This window comes from Leptodactylus fuscus, chromosome 11 (genome assembly GCF_031893055.1).
Source record: "Leptodactylus fuscus isolate aLepFus1 chromosome 11, aLepFus1.hap2, whole genome shotgun sequence".
NCBI lineage: Eukaryota > Metazoa > Chordata > Amphibia > Anura > Leptodactylidae > Leptodactylus > Leptodactylus fuscus.
This window is the reverse complement of record NC_134275.1, coordinates 81,384,765-81,405,043: the sequence shown is the minus strand read 5'-3', so window position 1 is coordinate 81,405,043 and position 20,279 is coordinate 81,384,765. Positions and strand designations below refer to the sequence as shown.

At 46.4% G+C, this 20,279-nt stretch overlaps 1 protein-coding gene across 2 annotated transcripts; it reads right to left on the bottom strand.

Moving 5' to 3' along the window:
- Positions 1 to 1,277: 1,277 nt before the first annotated feature.
- On the bottom strand, positions 1,278 to 18,896 carry PPP1R18 (protein phosphatase 1 regulatory subunit 18). 2 transcript variants are annotated; one of them, XM_075260318.1, is made up of 4 exons: positions 18,703 to 18,896; positions 14,931 to 16,322; positions 3,393 to 3,585; positions 1,278 to 3,293 (listed from the first exon to the last, which is right to left on the bottom strand). In XM_075260318.1, the coding sequence occupies exons 2-4, from the start codon at positions 16,179 to 16,181 to the stop codon at positions 3,274 to 3,276; spliced, it is 1,464 nt and encodes a 487-aa protein (XP_075116419.1). In that variant the 5' UTR covers positions 16,182 to 16,322; positions 18,703 to 18,896; the 3' UTR covers positions 1,278 to 3,273. The 2 variants fall into 2 exon arrangements, with proteins under 2 accessions (XP_075116419.1, XP_075116420.1); XM_075260319.1 differs by lacking the exon at positions 18,703 to 18,896 and adding an exon at positions 18,152 to 18,177.
- Between the last annotated feature and the right edge of the window lie 1,383 nt (positions 18,897 to 20,279).

Here is a 20,279-nt window from a genome sequence, read left to right as displayed (position 1 = left end):
CCCCCGACCACTGGGGGAGCCAAACCTATGTTTTTGAACTCTAGGGAGTGGGGGGATGTGTGGTTGCTTATACATATAATGAAGAGCAGACAAGATCTCTCCAAGCCTCAGTGAGTTGAGGACATTGGTCTTGAACTCTACTGGGCCTTGGGAGGGTGAGGCCTTTCTACTTTTCGATAGGCTTAAGTTCTGTGGATTTCACTTTGGTTGAATGTAAACACATCACGGTCAGACGACAGAATTTTTTAATACTTTTTATTAACAAAATGTAAACAGTTTTGCAGTCGTCTTTGTATTTTGTGTAGAAATGACCTTGGCGTTTATCACGCTCAACCACATCTTCGTTTGATGTTCTCTGCTGCGACTGTGCTGTGTGAATGAACGAGGCGGCTTGGGAACCCCATTCTAGAGATTGGTTGCGGTCCCAGCAGCCAGATAAATGGTGATAAAGGTGATACATGTGGGACGTCCCCATCAGCCCAAAAATAGAAGAGCCTTCAGTTAACCAAATGGTGCACCATGGTGGCATCTGAATTGATGGACCTGCAGTAACATCATGGACATGTCACAAGATACCAACGTGATACCAGCATGATCCCAACGTGGTCAATGTGAATTGATATGAAAAAGAACAAAGTTTATTAAATCCTTGAGATATTTCCCCAAAGAGGTCATTGGACTAGAACATGGCGCTTATGCTTTATGTAAGCCTGATGTATACCGGTCAGTCGGGATTATTTTAAAAGATTTCTCCAGGATCCCAAAATTTAGGTCTAAGGGTTCTTCTTTGAACTTCTAGTCAGAACTTGTCTTCATTACCTTTGCAAAGCCAAAATTCCAGAGGAGCGCTTAGGCCTCGTACGGACCTTCACCTAACAGAAGGTAGTTTGTAACTACAATGTAGGTGTCTGGTGCACATACACCTAAGATGGTTGGCAGCCAATAGATAAACTCCCCGAGAGGAGACGGACACTGCCAACAAAGAACAAAAGGTATGTAGGAATCCAATGGCCTCATTCTTGTCTCCTCCAACATCTGCCATTGGCCTCCATGGGCAAAGGAATTCTCCAAATTAGACTTTTACCAATTTTCTATTTGTGCAGTTACTACCGCACTTAGGTGAAGGTCCACACGAGACTCCTTGAGAATTTTTGTTTCCTTTCGGCCAAAAGCCGACCAAAGCACATGGCCGGCTTCATCCTTCTCAGGATATTTACCCCCTACTACATAAATCCAAGAGTTTTGGAAGACAACAGGGTTACATTTTAATGGTTTATTGCAATGGGTGCCCTTCAAAAACATTCAAAGTATAGGCAGAGGGGCCCAGTGATCGGTTTGTCCTCGGGGCCCTGTGCTATCCAAATTGGCAACCCCTCCAGTATCAGCATAGTCATACAAAAACAAAGGTCCGCACCATACAGTATAAGAATACAAAAAAACTCTACACCAGGTGGTCATTGGACTCATACTCTTCATGGTATATTTTACAGCATGTACTTTCATGATCCCAAACATGTTTTACATCCATCTGAGAAATACAATGAGAAATCATACATACATATATATTAAAATATCCAAAAAATAAGTGCAAAACACAGTGCATTATTGAAGCAGACTTGCCTCTGCTAGAATACTATGAGGTCCGGCGAGCCAGTAAACCCCCGCACGGTGGTGGAAGCCATTCCGACGTATTATAATTTTCTCTCGTCTTGGCCAACCATCCCTATGTAGGGGGCACAGTCTCCGTAGGGTCTCCACTATGGACCTCATTTACCACCAATAACAGTAAAAAATAATATGCAAAAATAAAAATCCTAAAATATGGCGACACATTCAAAGTGGTTGGACAGTCAAAGGGTCTTTTTTTTTTTGTATAACCCATATTTCCTGCAAAACAATCATATGAAGGGCTTGGCACTCACGTATAGAAGAAATCTTAAAGCTTGGATAGCAAACGCTTGCAAAATTTCCTTGTATAAAAAAATACAAAAATATAAAAAAAAAAAAAAAGTATAAAAAAATTACAAAAACAACAAAATAAGCAGTTTCAAGAAATACTTTCCGGTAATAAGATCTAGCCATCTGAAAATAGTCTGAAGCCGTGTGTCCTCATCGAGAACGGGGACAATCCTGAGCCAATGGAAGACCTTTGTTCTAAAAAATTTCTTGATTGACTCAGCGTTACCAATGGTATAATATGGGTTTATAGCAGTACCATAGACTACAGTATCGGTCACCAGTAATACGTCCGGGGTTACCAGTGATAGGAAAACATTCTCTGGCAACTCGGTTAGCAGTAAAAATTTTTATCTAAAAACTAAATGACTAGCTAAAACGAACATGCCGACGAGTATCCCGATGGACTCCATTGATGCTTTCAGTGGTTGGTAACAGTAACGTGTTCCACTAACAGTCAACACTTGGCCTCTTTGTTCCAAAAACAGTGCCTCACCTGTCCACAGGTTGTGTACGGTATTGCAGTTCAGCCTCCTCCATTTCAAAGGAGTCAGGTCGCAATACCAGACACAACCCTTGAACACGGGTGTCGCTGTTTTAAAAAAAGAGTAGATATCCTTTTTCTAAAACTGTACAACCCCCTTTAACGTATGACTAAATAGGACAACCGGTTAATGGAAATCTGTCCTAGTCCTAAATGAAGTTGGTCTATACGACGTCACAATGAACTAAGATACTAATAGATGGCTAAAACTAGTCAACACCACTAATATGTATTCTAAGAACAGGCCATTGTTACCCCTCCACTGTTAGGTTTCGTCCATGGCAGACAAAATAGTGATAGGTCCAGTAAAAAGATGGACATCGTGACGGAAACCTGACTTACCCCAATGAAGTCAATGGGGTTTTCAGGCTTCGTTGGTGACGGAACCAGCACTGACGTTATTTCGGTTGTTCTCCGGAACAAGGGAAATAACAAGGCGGGGGTGAACTCAATCGTCAAAAAGGAGTTGGTAAACATAACCAAACATGGTGCTCTTGGTTCCTCGGTCAATGGTCATGCCCCCTATGGGAGGTTCAATGGTCCAAAGAGCGAAAACAACATCACGACCTCTGTTATACATATTGACCGAAAGACAGAAGCGACTGTTCATAGGTTGGCCAGGGTCATCTCTTGGCTCCGAAGGGAACATCTGTTTTTTCCACTGGTCGTGTGTGCTGGTCTCATTGGTAAACAGGGCTAGTTCCACTGGTATAAAAACACCGGGATCCTCAGGTGCATGGTGCTCAGTACCCAAAACGCTTTGTGACCTCTCCTCAGCGTTTGCAGGACTCATCTACAACAGAGCAGACATGTTAGAAGAAAATAAGACAATATCCTAAGAGATCATAGAAAAGAACTAAAAATTGAGTCAAGTTATTGTCAAACTTCTCACCGACTATGAGAGCTTTCCTTCGTAAGATGCCTCCTAACAGGGCACTTTCTTCTTCCTCATCATCCTCGGGCTGAGCAAGTGGAGGAACTGGGATCTCTGGCTCATCTACTGGGCCATATTCTGCTAACAAAGAGCTCTCTGATGGATACTCGAAGGTACTCTCTAGATCCGATTCTGGAAAGGAGATGTTCATCTATGGAAGAAAGCGAGGAGAACTGAGATTAGTGAAAAGGGTCCAGATTCTTACAGATGTATGTGGTGAATGGAAGTTCCCATCGAAACAGAGATAAGAGAGTTCATTACGTGAAGCGACTGACGTTGGATAACTCGTGGATTCTAGGCCAAACCATTCCTTCTACTCATGGCACTCTAAGTACAAAGGAGCTGTTCGGTCACCCAAGGTGACGTTGACCATACCATGCCACCAGTTTTCGTTTGCGGTAGCCAACCAGTGCTACACCCTAACCTAAAGGATGGTCAGGTCCTAATGCACCGACCACCAGTGAAACGGGTGCTGCAGCAGACAGGGCCACGCATTGGTTATGTTTATTTTTACAGGCCTGCCAGGAAGGGGTTAACCATGTTAATCTTTTAATTGGCTGTGGCCTTAATGAGATTATATCCTTAGGGGTCATCCCAAAGAGACAAGTGGGAGCTAAGAAGCCGAGATCTATCCAGGAAAGGAGCAGAGACTTGGCAAGGTGTGAAGGGTGAGGGCAAGATGGAGGAGGAAGACAGAAGGGCCTAGCCGTACGGGGAGAAAATGAAGAAGAAAGAAGAGGAAGGAGCTCAGTCACAGCGACACATTCTCCTCCTCTCTGAATAATCGTATTATGCTCCAGTTATTATATCCTCCCGAGCTGCTCCATAAAAGACTTTATTATGATCTCCCTTCCCTACTACAGTCTGTATTTCCCTTTTATTCGCTCTGTCTATTGTCCACCAGCCATCAATAATCTCTGTCTCTCTCTCGGGCCCCAGGGGATTTCCAGGCCCTCTTCTCCAATGTCCCCTCCCTATCTCACCCAGCTATCTCTCCTCCTCCAGTGACCCCAGATGTCGTGAGCCTTCTTCTCAAAGTCTCCTCCGTTCTGTGCCCCTCCTCTTTCTTAACTCTTCCTTAGGCCGCCTGGCCAGCGTCGCCTCCTCTAGTCTCTCTTTAGGAAGGTTTCCTTCACATCTGTGTTCTATGATCAGTCAAACTCAACATCACCCAAAAAAAACCCCGAATAAAACAAAAATTGACTGTTTGTCAATTCAAAAATTTACATCTGAGATTTCTCAAATCATTTTTGGTGGGAAAATCTCTGCAAATACCGTAAAAGATGGTTATTGGCTGCACATGCGTAAGATTCTCATGATCCATAACTTGGTGGCTCACTCATCCCTAGGATTGTTCACGTGTACGATCTCACCGACAACGTAACTCACTAAACTAGTCAATGGGGGGTGGGGTGGGGGGTGGATAAAAATAAAATCTGATTCCTTGGGGACTGCCCAAAGGACAAACAGTTGGACAAATTTGACCTATGGGGTCATACACTTTCCAACCACGTCTGAAGTTTTAGAACCAGATGTATCAAAAGTTTGACAGATGGAAGTCAAGACAACAATGGCCATTGGAACTCAACACTCAGTTATTTGTATATTTTTGTGCCTTTAGAGGGTTCAGGGGGAATTTATGTATTGGTAAGGGAATTAGGACTTTTTCCTTGAATTTAAGAAGGTACCAAAGACTTGGATGTACGACACACCCAACTCATTAGTAGGTCCCTCAAAGCTTCTGTCCTTGACCATTGGAGGCTCTGATAATGTGATCCTGGTCTTTTCCTACGACACTGACCTCCATTAGTCCTGCCATTCTGATGTTTATGTCCTGACCACAATGATACGTTTGGTCAATGTCAATGAAGTTTCTTCCACCCTAATGCTAAGGACATCATTATGGATGGGAACACCACAAGGACCGGATCGATGGAGGCCGGTGGACAGGAACTAGAGCAAAAAATCAATTCACTGTTTTATGAGTGCTGCATGGCCTGACGGAGAGATGTATGACACAGGGATTTAGAGTAAGAAACAGTATCCTTCTGTGTCAAACAGAACGGCGCCCCCTTAGGCGTTTCATAGATCCCACATTCACCAAGTTCTTTGCCCAGAATTCTGGAGTAATCTGTACCTAGTTTTGATTTGCAACAAAAATATAAAATCTTTGCACCATCCTGGACACTTTTAAAAAGCATTAGACAAGTGGGCGTGATTTTATTGAGTTCTACAACGGGACAAATGTATAACTGTTCACATCTGCATTCTTCTGTCTGTTGTTCTGGTCCATCATCCATCACAAGACCAGAAGAATGGAAAAAAATCTGTCTACTGATGAAGAACAATGGACCCTGACTATAATGGGCTCAGTCGGGAGTCGGTTATTTTTGTTCCCTGGCATAAAGGGATATCTGATGGACTGATGGACTCTACACCAAAGGCTCCAAATAAAGATGTCAACACAGATGTGAAGTCGCCTACATGGCAGTTAAGTGGATGGGGGTCCAACCAGTCGGCAGCCCAACGTTCATGAGCGTAGGGGGACCTTGCACCCCAGTCTGAATAGAACAATGGTCAAGCAGACTTGCAGCCGCTCTTTTAATCCCCAGTGGTCCCATTGAACGTTCCTGCACTACCACTGCTCCATTCAGACTAGGGTTCGTATGATCAATGGGGTCTCACTATGACCTATGACTAAGTTAGACTGGAGGGGAAACCTGGGCGTGTCCACCTTTTGGCCCGATGTACCGAATCGGTCAACAGCGTGCACCACTATGATGAATTTGGCGCATCTCGTGGCGGCAGGGTCGAGGTTTACACTGTGTGACCAATAGCCTTAGCACATACGGGCCATTGTATCAGCTTTACTTGGAGTATTCCTTTAATTCCATTACAATCTTTTACTATTTGGGGTAAATCAGTTGGTTTTTTATCTTATTTTTCCATAATCTGTGGCGACACGCAGCTCATACAGCCTTATGTGCGGGGGTGACGTGCGAAGTTATGCAATTGGTGGCGTTGCGATTGGTGTCAGCCGTCTGATATTACTACTGTATTCGGATATGTTTACACGCCGCCTGGCTTCAGTTTTGCAGACTTGCATTTAGGGCACCGATAATCTCCTTATGTTGTCTATATATGGCATCCGACTTCTGGATCGTCTTCCTAACTTGAGTCAAGGAACAGACAGTCTATCAGGGGTTAAAATAGCGATCTAATATTTTTTCTATCAGTTCTGACATTATGCGGATTCTTTGCTGCCTTTTTTTTTAGTAATATTATTATTTGGGGCAATGTGGCGGCCCATCGGTTTGCATGTGACCAGGGCAACATCTGGATGGAGATGCGGGGTCTTGCTAGGTTCTGTTCTTGTCCCACTCCAAAACCCAAAATGTGTAGCAAGTGATCAAAGGCAAGTTAAGGTGCCAATACACATAAGAGTCAGCAGATATCAGACTCTCTTATATGTGTGAGGGTTTACCGCCTCTATCCCAACACATGATGTCAGGGGAACGAGGATCAGCCAAGCAATAGCTCATTCGGCTGACAGCTATTATAAGTGTATGGGCAGCTGTGGCCCCCCTAAAAACCTTCAGGAATTTGCTGTTATCAGAGAGAAGCTCTGCACATCCCCATAAAAGGGTGACAATGTAGGAGTCCACCAATATGGAAGCTTTAGACTACAGAGGAGGTCATAACTGGAGGAGCCACCCTACTGGCCATTGTACATGTATAGGGACATCTGGCATCTTTGACTCCCCACCCCCACCCCAACCTTTTGAAATTTTGTCATGCAACATCAATGTCTTCCAGGCAAGACATCTTACATTGTGACCATTGCTACTTAGTAGTGTACCACACCCTTAAAGGAATTTTGTAACCAGAACCCATCATATCAACCCGAAATGGTGCTTCCTCTTTTGAGTTGGTCCCGTTGTTGACGAGCTCTCGCCATTTATGTCAATATGTAAATGAACTCCTTGGAGCAATGAGGGCGATACTACTCACCTTTGTGAAGCAGTAGCAATACTCACATTTCCAAATTAACCAAAACTCTGATATCTCAGCAATGGAGGCGGTGTGACACAAGGGGAAAACACTGTGTGATCCAGGTGACAGTAACCTATCTATCTGCAGGGCTGGGGTGATATGCTGGTTCTGGTGACAGTAACCTATCTATCTGCAGGGCTGGGGTGATATACTGGTTCTGGTGACAGTAACCTATCTATCTGCAGGGCTGGGGTGATATACTGGTTCTGGTGACAGTAACCTATCTATCTGCAGGGCTGGGGGTGATATGCTGGTTCTGGTGACACTAACCTATCTATCTGCAGGGCAGGGGTGATATGCTGGGTCTGGTGACAGTAACCTATCTATCTGCAGGGCTGGGGTGATATACTGGTTCTGGTGACAGTAACCTATCTATCTGCAGGGCTGGGGTGATATGCTGGTTCTGGTGACAGTAACCTATCTATCTGCAGGGCTGGGGTGATATGCTGGTTCTGGTGACAGTAACCTATCTATCTGCAGGGCTGGGGTGATATGCTGGGTCTGGTGACAGTAACCTATCTATCTGCAGGGCTGGGGTGATATACTGGTTCTGGTGACAGTAACCTATCTATCTGCAGGGCTGGGGTGATATGCTGGGTCTGATGACAGTAACCTATCTATCTGCAGGGCTGGGGTGATATGCTGGCTCTGGTGACAGTAACCTATCTATCTGCAGGACTGCGGTGGTATGCTGGTTCTGGTGACAGTAACCTATCTATCTGCAGGGCTGGGGTGATATGCTGGTTCTGGTGACAGTAACCTATCTATCTGCAGGGCTGGGGTGATATGCTGGGTCTGGTGACAGTAACCTATCTGCAGGGCTGGGGTGATATACTGGTTCTGGTGACACTAACCTATCTATCTGCAGGGCTGGGGTGATATGCTGGTTCTGGTGACAGTAACCTATATATCTGCAGGGCTGGGGGGATATGCTGGTTCTGGTGACAGTAACCTATCTATCTGCAGGGCTGGGGTGATATGCTGGTTCTGGTGACAGTAACCTATCTATCTGCAGGGCTGGGGTGACATGCTGGTTCTAGTGACAGTAACCTATCTATCTGCAGGGCTGGGGTGATATGCTGGTTCTGGTGACAGTAACCTATCTATCTGCAGGGCTGGGGTGACATGCTGGTTCTAGTGACAGTAACCTATCTATCTGCAGGGCTGGGGTGATATGGAGGGGTCTGGTGACAGTAACCTATCTATCTGCAGGGCTGGGGTGATATGCTGGTTCTGGTGACAGTAACCTATCTATCTGCAGGGCTGGGGTGATATGCTGGTTCTGGTGACAGTAACCTATCTATCTGCAGGACTGGGGTGATATGCTGGTTCTGGTGACAGTAACCTATCTATCTGCAGGGCTGGGGTGATATGCTGGTTCTGGTGACAGTAACCTATCTATCTGCAGGGCTGGGGTGATATGCTGGTTCTGGTGACAGTAACCTATCTATCTGCAGGGCGGGGGAGATATGCTGGGTCTGGTGACAGTAACCTATCTATCTGCAGGGCTGGGGTGATATGCTGGTTCTGGTGACAGACTCTCATTACCCCCCTGTACTTTGTTGGTATCCACAACATATATTTTGGTTTGCACTTGTTTTCGTGCACCCTGCGGCGAGTCTCTGCACATTTCACAGCTTCTGAAGAATGTGTGTGCTTTAGCAGGTGTGCGGCTATTCATGTGAAATCTTGCAGACAGCAGGGTCAACAAAACATGTGAAACCTAAGAACTTGTAGTATATGGGGCAAGTGCCCAGTTGGTAGAAATTGAGGATTCAAAGACATCAATAGAGCAGGAAACCGGTGCAAAGGAAGGCGCTGAAATTGGAGAAGCGGCCATAATGGTGCAGCACAAGAGAGGTATTAAAGTGCAGAGCTATTGTCCAATTGCAAAAGGGTCACACACAACGACGTTTCGTTGGTGGTTTGTTAGCGCAGACTTGCTTGCAATGGACGGAAATGAGGAAGGAGAGAGCGCAGCTAAAAGACAAGCTGGTCACGCTGCTCTCCATACATCCTGCTCAGTGACACAGCCCCCATATATAACATATAAGAAGCCATTCCTAAGCTATAGAACTACCAATACACTTTATAAAGCTGCCAGCCAAGCGTCTGCCCATCCCACAGTTATTCGACCAACTTTATTTACATCACAGCAGGATTACACTAGACGATAACACCTCTATAGATAACACTACTATAGATAACACTTCTATAGATAACACTACTATAGATAACACCTCTATAGATAACACTACTATAGATAACACCTCTATAGATAACACCTCTATAGATAACACTACTATAGATAACACCTCTATAGATAACACTACTATAGATAACACCTCTATAGATAACACCTCTATAGATAACACTACTATAGATAACACCTCTATAGATAACACTACTATAGATAACACCTCTATAGATAACAACGCTATAGATAACACCTCTATAGATAACACTGCTGAGTAGAGATGAGCGAGTACGGCCATTTCGAATAGCACGCACCCATAGGAATGAATGGAAGCGTCCGGCTACGTCCATTCATTCCTATGGGTGTGTGCTATTCGAAACGGGAGTTTCGACTAGTACTCGCTCATCTCTACTACTGAGCCATCATTACATCACTACTGGAAATAGATGATGTCATAGCTTATCTCCTCCCCCTCCCTGCACAGAACAGGTCTAGAAAACTCTCCCATAGGCCTCATTGAGGCTATTGCTATCTAGATTGCTGTAAAGCAGATCACTAAATGCTGTAAATGAAGCAGAAACTTAAAACAGATTAGAAAAGAGGGATGGATTTAGATCTAGTTGTAATGAAGAACAAAAAAAACCCCAAACTATGGCAATACATTCCCTTTAAATGCCAGTCCCATATAAAGAATGTATACAGTAGTGATATTCGCGTATATGTAACAGGAGACGTTGCGCTGTGTAATTGGTGTAAAATATGTCCCGGAGCCTTTACTGCGACCCCTGTGCAGCTGCTCGGCCCACTATCAGCTGTCTCGCTGTAATTACATCCTTTTCTTCGCTCTTCTACCTTCTATTACTCATTGCTTCCATTTCCGGCACTCAGTCCACCCCCACGTCACTGAAGACTGAAGGCCAAATCTGGATCATTTCATTATTCACTCTGTTTTGACAGAGAGCTGAAAATCAGGGCCTGCTATATATATTTTAGGATGAACACTCGTCCTCTTGCCATGGCCCTGCCTCGTACTCTTGCCTGGGCCCTGCCTCGTACTCTTGCCTGGGCCCTGCCTCGTACTCTTGCCTGGGCCCTGCCTCGTACTCTTGCCTGGGCCCTGCCTCGTACTCTTGCCATGGCCCTGCCTCGTACTCTTGCCTGGGCCCTGCCTCGTACTCTTGCCTGGGCCCTGCCTCGTACTCTTGCCTGGGCCCTGCCTCGTACTCTTGCCTGGGCCCTGCCTCGTACTCTTGCCTGGGCCCTGCCTCGTACTCTTGCCTGGGCCCTGCCTCGTACTCTTGCCTGGGCCCTGCCTCGTACTCTTGCCCGGGCCCTGCCTTGTCCTCAGCGCCACACCTCCCATGAGGCGACCTGAAGCGACCGCTTCAGGCGGCGCTATGTCAGGGCCCCAGGGAGGGCGGCATTTTTGATTACCTAAGTCAGTCCAGGACAAGCTGTCCTGGACTGGCTTAGCACCGAGCGGTGGATTGGGGAGGCCGCTGAAGCAGCGCTGCTCCAGCAGCCTCCCCCCACGCTCAGGCAGAGAGCAGGTCCTCTCACTGCCTGCTCTCTGCCTGCGAACGCCTCTAAGCCCCGCCCCTTTTCTTCGCCCTGCCCACTCGCACTCCGCCACGGCCCCTCCGTTCCGCCCCCTCCTCCCGGGGGGGGGGGGGGCGGCTTTCTGTAGTTCGCCTCGGGCGGCGAAAGGGGCAGGTTCACCCCTGCTTGTCCTCTTGCCCGGGCCCTGCTTCCTCCTCTTATCCGGGCCCTGCCTCGTCCTCTTACCTGGGCCCTGCCTCGTACTCTTGCCCGGGCCCTGCCTTGTCCTCTTGCCCGGGCCCTGCTTCATCCTCTTATCCGGGCCCTGCCTCGTCCTCTTGCCCGGGCCCTGCTTCATCCTCTTATCCAGGCCCTGCCTCGTCCTCTTGCCCTGGCCCTGCCTCGTCCTCTTGCTGGGACCCTGCCTCGTACTCTTGCCCTGGCCCTGCCTCGTACTCTTGCCCGGGCCCTGCCTCGTACTCTTGCCCTGGCCCTGCCTCGTCCTCTTCCCTGGGCTCTTCCTCATACTTTTACCCGGGCCCTGACTCTTACTCTTGCCCGGGGCCCTGCCTTGTCCTCTTGCCCGGGCCCTGACTCTTACTCTTGCCCGGGCCCTGCCTCTTACAACTTTTTAAAATGCTACGCTGCCTTCACCCCTTTCTTGAAAAGGGGTAGTGGTGAGGTTATGTAGGGTGAGGCCATCATATCATATTTATAATAATTTATGTCAGAAATTGTGTAAATGATGGGGTAAATGTATGGCAGCTATGCAGATTTTGGCTAGTGTGTATAGACAGTAATGTTCACCTGAGATGTGACGTTTAGCCATGAGGACATAGTTATACTATCAGCTCCGAGACGCTCCGTTGTTGAGTCCTTTCACAGTTGACCCCTGACCCTCATAACCGTCAGCAATAAAGAGGCCAAATTTACACAGGAGTTTCCAAAAATGTCTATCTTTACTTTTCACCTGATGGGTAACATCTTTGGTAACTTTTCCTACTAGACTAGTTGACTATATAACTTAAAGAGTTGTCCAAGACTTTAGGTGCAGTGTCAGAGTGTCCCATTGGGCTTCTAGAGGATCCTCCAATGGGCCAAGGCTCAGCACAATAATGGTCAAGCAGAAGACACCCAAAATTGAAGTAGGCTATGGTCTATTTCTTAGGGGTTTTTGGAATGTGGACTACCAGAATCATATTGTCTAGTGAGCCCCAAGGAACCAACACTGCTTAGGTGTATTTGATACTGATGATCTACCCTCATGATAGGTGATCAATAGTTTATCTAGCAGACACCTCTGGCAGTGGCTTATTTTACATCATAACTAAGGAGTGGTCGTCTCCCAACATCTGCCATCAGGAAGGATTGGGACACCACCATACCCATCAGATGGTTGGCAGGCCCGGCCAAATGGGAGTCACCACAAACTAGCCCTGCAGATAGGTTAGGGTCTCCCGAATCAGTGTTTCCCCCCTTGTTACTTGCTGTCTCAGTTGGCGAGATATTGCTGGGTTTTGTCAATATGCAAATGAACTCTTCGGAGCAAAGAGGGCTGTTATTGCTCCAAGGAGGTAAGCGGCAACGCCCTTACCATTGCACCTAAGAGCTTGGGGTTGTATTCTTGTGTTACTTATGGTTGGTCAATGAAATCACTGCTTGGACTCAAGTTCCTCCACATTTTTGAAAAATCTCTACTAACCATTGGAAACAACCAAATTGACAATTGGGTTGGGTGGGGAGAGGGAGGGGGCTAAATATTTTGACCAGAAACTTCAAGTTCTTAGACTTGCTGGTTATTAAGTAGACAAATAAATTCAATGGTGGTCTGTGCATTGCTCTGGCGATATTGCATCTGACTTTACGAGGGCGACGTACTTGGTTGGGTCATTTTAAGCAAGATGCCTGCAAGATCTAAACTAAAAGGGGTCACAAAGGTCACATTACATGTTGCGTAAATCTGCAATAAACATCTTTCCGATTGAGCTTCCTGTGTAGAGTTTCAGTCCCTTCCTGTATTTACATGCACACAGTAATTTGGAGAACATGTGTCCGGAGGAACTTGGAGACATTTTCCCATGGACCCTTCATAGCAGAATGCATAGGACAACAGGTGTCCATCCCATTTGTTGCTGAGTCTTCTGAAGTTACAGTCAAAAAGTTTGCACCAAAAACAACCCCAATGGTCTAGGCAACAAAGGTTTGAGGATCCATTGCAGAATTACATGCCCCATTTCTGTGGGCCCGGAGAAACCATCTCCTGTTCTAAGACCTACCACCCACCAACCATCATACCAACACCCACCACCACTTCTCCATACTCAGCAGGACAAAAGAGTTTGCATAGATGGCAACCCGTCCACATGTCTGGTGATAGAGGAATTAGACAGAGACGCAGGGCGAAGTGACTGGGCCTGGGTGTGTTTCCTGCACAATGCTTGGTCAGGAGTGGTGTGTGCAAAGAAAAAAGCGTAAAGGGCCTCTCCCTTTATTCTAGAAGTCGGCAGAGATCACAGAAGTCAGACCTCACAGATCACATTTCCTAGCAATTACCCATTACTTACTGTAATAAGGAGAAAGGAAGCCACTTTGCAAATAGTCTTCATTAAAGGGGTTGTCCGCTTTTTGGCCAAATTTCAAAAATATCATACCCTTCTGTGTAATGGAATACGATGCAAATAATTCACTACAGGGATTACTTTAGTGCTCGCCAAGGAGCCCTCTAAGTGTGCCAAGGGTATATACAAGCCCCATGTTCATAGATGCCCCAACCAGCCAACTGCTTAAACATTCAGGACAGCCGCCATCTTGCAGCACGTATGGATGTTTATATACGGTACAACCGCTTGCACCTGCTGGAGGTACTTCTTGGTGAGTACTAGGATAAGCTCTTAAGTAGTCAATCCAAGACTAAATGTGAGGACTGTGCAATAGGCAGAGATAACCAGGATTCTTTATGCAGCTAGGGAGTTGCGATGAGACAGCAGAGTCCTTGTATACAGCAGCTGAAGCTCTATATATGACCTGCAACGTGTTCCATCCTGCCAATGGAATGATGAGAGATAACATTCTACAGCAGAGATAGAGGTGGGGGTTGTTATGTAGGGGGTGCGGCGGAGGGATGAAGGGTGACAAGTTAAGAAATAATGCACCAGTCATCATACAAGTCAACCATTTCCATTGCAAAGATTGTACAGAAGTGTGAATGAATACACCGGGCAGATTTTTATCTTACACAATTAAATTGGGTAAATCATTGCTCTACGTTACCAAAAATCTAGTGCACCTACCAGGGTGCAGAGGTAACAGTTGTATCTGGGACCCCGTGCCAAAGGAAACCCAAAGAAGAGAGCAGTATAAGTGGCCCACGGTAGGTGGAAGCCCTGGGAGAGATTCTGCATTCGGGCCCACTAGGGTTCACATAGGTCTATGGCTGGGGGGAGCAATTTTATTTTTTTCAATATTTGAAGAATTTATGATATTTCTCTTTAGGGCACAAGGATGAACAATTTGCCCCAGACAGACTGGAGATAAGAAATGGGATGTTCGCCTTGTGACGTAGGAAGAGACACGAAGATAATAGTCGTCTTGTTATCTGAGATAACGTTCTTAACCTCGAGAGAGATTCTATATAAGAAAATTGGGTCTGTCATGCTAAAACATGGCAATGCAAAAAGGTTAAGGACAAGGTTAAATCCAGCCCTTACCTTCTTCTTGTCCTGACTGTGCTTGGCCAGGCAGGACCTAGACAACGCCAGGTAGCCCCCGATGACTTTGATCTCTTCTGCCGTTGGGTAACGTTTCTTGCCAGACTCAGGCTTGGTGGTCGGTGACTTAGTCTCTGTGACCGCATACCCATTTTCGCAGACCGCCGCTTTTCGTGGGTTGACGGTAATAGTATTTCCTTTCCTCCTTTGCAAAGCTTGGCTCTCTCCTGTCACTCTTTTGATGGCCTGGAGATTAGAAGTGACTTTGGAAGGACTAAGCCCGGTTTCTCCATCTTCTTCTGTTTTACTAGCATTAACTTTAAAGGGTTCAGGCCTTGAGGAGATTCCAGAAACTTGGGTAGTCTGCTTTAGATGTCTGGCTGGAGATGCTGGACGCAGCTGGAAAGGAAAAGGCCGAACTTCTTCCGTCATACTTTGCCTGGTGTTGATCCCACTCATGGCCGTGGGGGCCGCACAAATTGAAAGCTCTGATGGCTCCGAGTCAACACAGGAAGAGGAAGGAGTGACGTAGGAGGGGAGAGTGGTTTCCTGAGTTAGAGTCTGGCTTCCCGTGGCAGTAAGAAAGCAGGAAGGAGAAGGCGAAGTGGGGTTTGAAATACTAGGGGCCTGGGTTTCAGGCTCTACTACTACAGGAGTAGTGGGCAATACCGTTTTGGTCGCCCCTTCTCCATTTACTCGTTGTAAACATGGGTCACCGCTATCGTCTTCGGTCCTTGAACCTCCAAATCTACTAAGCAGTCTGCTCACCCTCCCTTTAACATCAATGGAGGGAGGTTGAGGTTCCTCTGCTGGAGCATCTTGCTCCTTCACCTCATTTGATAGATTTGTATCTCTGACTTGGTCGTCTACCTTGGGAATGCGTTGGACTGTTTGTTCGTTGGTAGACTTTGGTCTAGTACAGGAATATTCCGGTATCCGTCTTTGCTTCTCCTGTTGGATAAATGGATTTTTTTGGACTGGACCAATATTTTCTCTCAAAACCCTGCTCTCTCTTTCCTCTTCTTCTCCACCACCTCCTCCTACTTTCTCCTCTTGTTCTCCTTCGCTTTCAGTTTTGTTCTCCGAAACGGACGCCTCAGCCTTGGCCTTCCTTCGAAGAATGATCTCTCTCTTCCAGGGAGGCATCTTGGCCAGTCGTTCTTCTTCCTCCCTCTCTCTCCTTTTCATCTCTTCTTCTTCCTTTCTTTTTCTTTCTAGAAGATGAAACTTCCAGTCTGGAACCTCCATCATTTTAGTATTGATGGATCCAAGTGTTGATCTTGGATGTTGACTCAAGTTCCTGGGTTATTTTTCAGACACCATGATCAATATTTGCCAAGGAGGCATGGCGGAAGGAGAAAACCAAGCTTACTTTACTGTCGTTGGATGTTCCTGGGGAAATACAATACGATATATCGATTATGGGTAGAAAGAGATGGGAATATGAAACATAAAGGCTCGAAAGGAACTTTAGCAGGACGACCGGTTTGTATCAAACATCAATAGTGAGAAGTAAAGGAGGTCACGAGTGCGAAAATCTAACAAAAACAGAAGTCGGAGCAATGAGGTTTTGGTTTGACACGTTTAATTGGTTCCACCAAACCAAAAATTTTGCAAGTGACGAACCAATGTTTTATACAATTATCATCAAAAATTCTAGACTGAAGGGCTAAATGATATTAATAGTAGCTCATGGCATAGTAATTACCCGTCGCCCATTGTTTGGCACCCCGGATCCACCTGGCGCTCTATGGCATCACTAATATGCATTTCATTATGGTAATTGTCGATCTATTTATTGTGGGGGAATCAGAGTAAACACCAATTTAAGGATTATGGCTTGTAATTCCAAAATTGTACATTTGGAGGCCAAATATTTTTATTGGTTAAAGAGGGAGAGGGGATGTGGGGGATGTAAACAGACTGGAATCACAGGAGAAAGTAGGACGAGACAGCAAGAGCAAGGATGGAATGAACCGAGCGTAGTGAAATGAGACTGCTTAGTACTATGGGAGAACCAAATAAGTGAAGGAGACGGCACAATCAAATCATAACACGTGAGACAGCACGGTGCAGCGACAGCAGAGAAAGAGTGCAACGCTGTGCAGTGAGACGGTACAGTGTAATGAGACAGCAGAGAGACGCTACAGTAAGACGGCACAGTGCAGAGAGACAGCAGAGAGACGCTACAGTAAGACGGCACAGTGCAGAGAGACGCTACAGTAAGACGGCACAGTGCAGAGAGACGCTACAGTAAGACAGCACAGTGCAATGAGACAGCAGAGAGATGCTACAGTAAGACGGCACAGTGCAATGAGACAGCAGAGAGACGCTACAGTAAGACGGCACAGTGCAGAGAGACGCTACAGTAAGACGGCACAGTGCAGAGAGACGCTACAGTAAGACAGCACAGTGCAATGAGACAGCAGAGAGATGCTACAGTAAGACGGCACAGTGCAATGAGACAGCAGAGAGACGCTACAGTAAGACGGTACAGTGCAATGAGACAACAGAGAGATGCTACAGTAAGACGGCACAGTGCAATGAGACAGCAGAGAGACGCTACATTGAGACGGCACAGTGCAGAGAGACGCTACAGTAATTCGGTACAGTGCAATGAGACAGCAGAGAGATGCTACAGTAAGACGGCACAGTGCAATGAGACAGCAGAGAGACGCTACAGTGAGACGGCACAGTGCAGAGAGACGCTACAGTAATTCGGTACAGTGCAATGAGACAGCAGAGAGACGCTACAGTAAGATGGCACAGTGCAATGAGACAGTAGAGTGCAGTGGAACAAAGCAGTGCAATGACAGCGTAATGAAATGAGACAGTAGAGTGTGACAGTGCAGTGCAATAACAGAAGTGAGACAACACAGTGCATTAACAGTAGATTGAGACAGCATCTTGCAGTTAGACAGTCGACTAAGGGTATGTTCACACAGCAAAAATTTCATTGCGATTTTTTGTGTATGTCGCACTGCCTGGTCTGTCTCCCTTTGCTTTCAGCTACGGTCACAGTGACAGTCCACCATAGATTGGAAGTCGACCTCGTGCAATCAATTGGAATACAACGGACGTGTCTCGTCTGGCCGCGGATACCATGTGAAAATCGCAAAGAACCCATAACATTGAATGGGCCGATCCAATTTCTGCCATGAATTCCACTCCAAATTCACGTCAGATTTTTTGCGCCGCATATTTCACTTGTGTGAACTTACCCCAACCTTACACAGTGACAGTAGACTGGGATAGACGCGTGCAAGGAGACAACGAAACACCAACACAATGGGATAACCAAGCTGGCAAGAAGACCATACAGTGCAATAAATCTGGGGGGGCTCGGCAGACGACTGGGGGCGGGGACATAGCGACCCAAAACAATGAGACGGCGGCGAGACCGTACGGCCAGATGAAACATTATCAGATCAGTCAGAAAGCTGAGTCCGGAGAGATGTGACTGTACGAGAGTAATCGGCCTGGCGAGAGACAATGGAGAGACAAAGGCGCAGCTGTCCACACATACTGACATATAGACAGACGTATATGAAACATGAGCTATATACTGACAAAGAAAGTTAGTCACTATATATACCTATATACTATACACACACCTACTCTTTGTATACATATCCATGGCGGTTTTCTGGTACGTAATATTATTACGGTCACTTTTGGCCATAGGAGTAGTGCCCCCTCTGAATTTCAGGACATATGTATACATGCCTACATGTATATAGAATGAATACACACATCTATAGGATATACATACCGCTTCCAAATCCTCGGCGCCGCTCCGTTATGTCCTTAGGATCATTCCTCGCTCAACTTCTCCGAAAACGGACCCTATACCAGAGCGAAGGGGGCGAACCCATCAGCAGCGTCTCCTCTCCATCGCACAGAAAAGCCAACGTCCTCCCAGAAATCTCAGCTCCGTCTTGGTCCAAGTGGGATTTCCAAGTTGTATTTAGTATTATTTTTGGAAACAAAAATTTTTTGTGTTTTTCTATCTAAACTTCTAAAAAAAGGAACCGGGCTGAAAAAAACCCGCCCCTTTAAATGAAGCAGAAGGGAAGAGAAGGGTGTGCGGAAAGAAGAAATTGATTCACAGACAGAAGGAGCAAGAGGGTGGTGGGTGAGGTTACGGCTATGAATAATACTGAGAGTAAAGGGGGAGGGTGGAGACACTAAGGAAGGAGGAGGGGGGAGATACAGACTTATTAACCCTCGCCGTGCCGGCCCAGGGGCGAGGACGGCTACAGCCTGCAGTAATATTACAAAAAAACCACATTCCTATACTTAGTGCTCACTTCCGATGACAACTTCCTCCGATGCTCGCATCATAAAAGGGCCAATTAAAAAACACAAGTCATCACGTCCAGCCTCAGATCCTCCAAATCTCCCAGCTCTCTGCCCAAAATGTCCGGCATCGTAGGCAATCTTCTCCTGGAGTTACGTCTGACTCTATGTGTATAGGTTTACAGTAGAATTCCTTTAATCTGGCGACGGTCCGGATTATGGGATGATCATAGAAAAGTATCAAAAATTTGCAAGGTTCCGTGCACGCGGGTCATATCCGTAGGTCATCGCGGATTCTTACGACTCGCTCCGTCCGCTCGTAGGCGCTGAGATTGGCCAAAATGCACCAAGTTGAGTCTGTGCCACGAGACCTGCTCCATTTTGTGTATGGTTTCTACACGGATCCGTAAAAATTGCAGACTATATCATCGATACTTGGAATCCCAGCGGGTGCATAGACTCTTATTACCACAGGAGGCGCCACTGGACCTATGGCCATGGTAGCCCAATGTTGCATCTCAAAGTCACACTTGTTACCTGCGAAAAGGCATCTGCCCATGTGACCGCGTCCATCCATAGTATACCAATTGGGCATTGATAATTTTGGCATCTCTGACTAAGACACCACGTAGCGTCCCGCAGTATATAAGCAATCCGGAAAAACCACATTGACAACGCATCACGGCATTTCCTGCAACGCTATACCTATAGGGAAACTGTCGACGTTTCCGACGTTCTCCCTTCTGGTTAATCCACTCCTGGGTTTGGCTCCAAAAACCACAGCAAAATCTGCAACAAAATCAAAAAATCTGCGTTTCTGCAACGTGGGGCCTCATTACAGTTGTACCGTTGATGGAAGGCTGTGACGTATGCCACATATCGCCATGTGATACATCTCCGATAGGCATCTAATCTAGGGGGCACAGTAGCCTGGGGTATGCCATATGTCTTATGGTATACACTGGATGAATGGGGGACTTAGGTTTAGTTCACACGGGGGTGGATTTTGGCACCGAGAGTAACGCGGGGAGTTGCGTCACTCTCAGTCCA

Excerpts from the sequence above, each read along its gene's own strand:
- PPP1R18 (XM_075260318.1), bottom strand. The coding sequence starts at position 16,181 with ATGATGGAGGTTCCAGACTGGAAGTTTCATCTTCTAGAAAGAAAAAGA. Across the intron at positions 3,586-14,930 it reads ACAGTCAGGACAAGAAGAAG|ATGAACATCTCCTTTCCAGA; the intron begins GTAAGGGCTGGA and ends TTTCTTCCATAG. Across the intron at positions 3,294-3,392 it reads AAGGAAAGCTCTCATAGTCG|ATGAGTCCTGCAAACGCTGA; the intron begins GTGAGAAGTTTG and ends GCTCTGTTGTAG.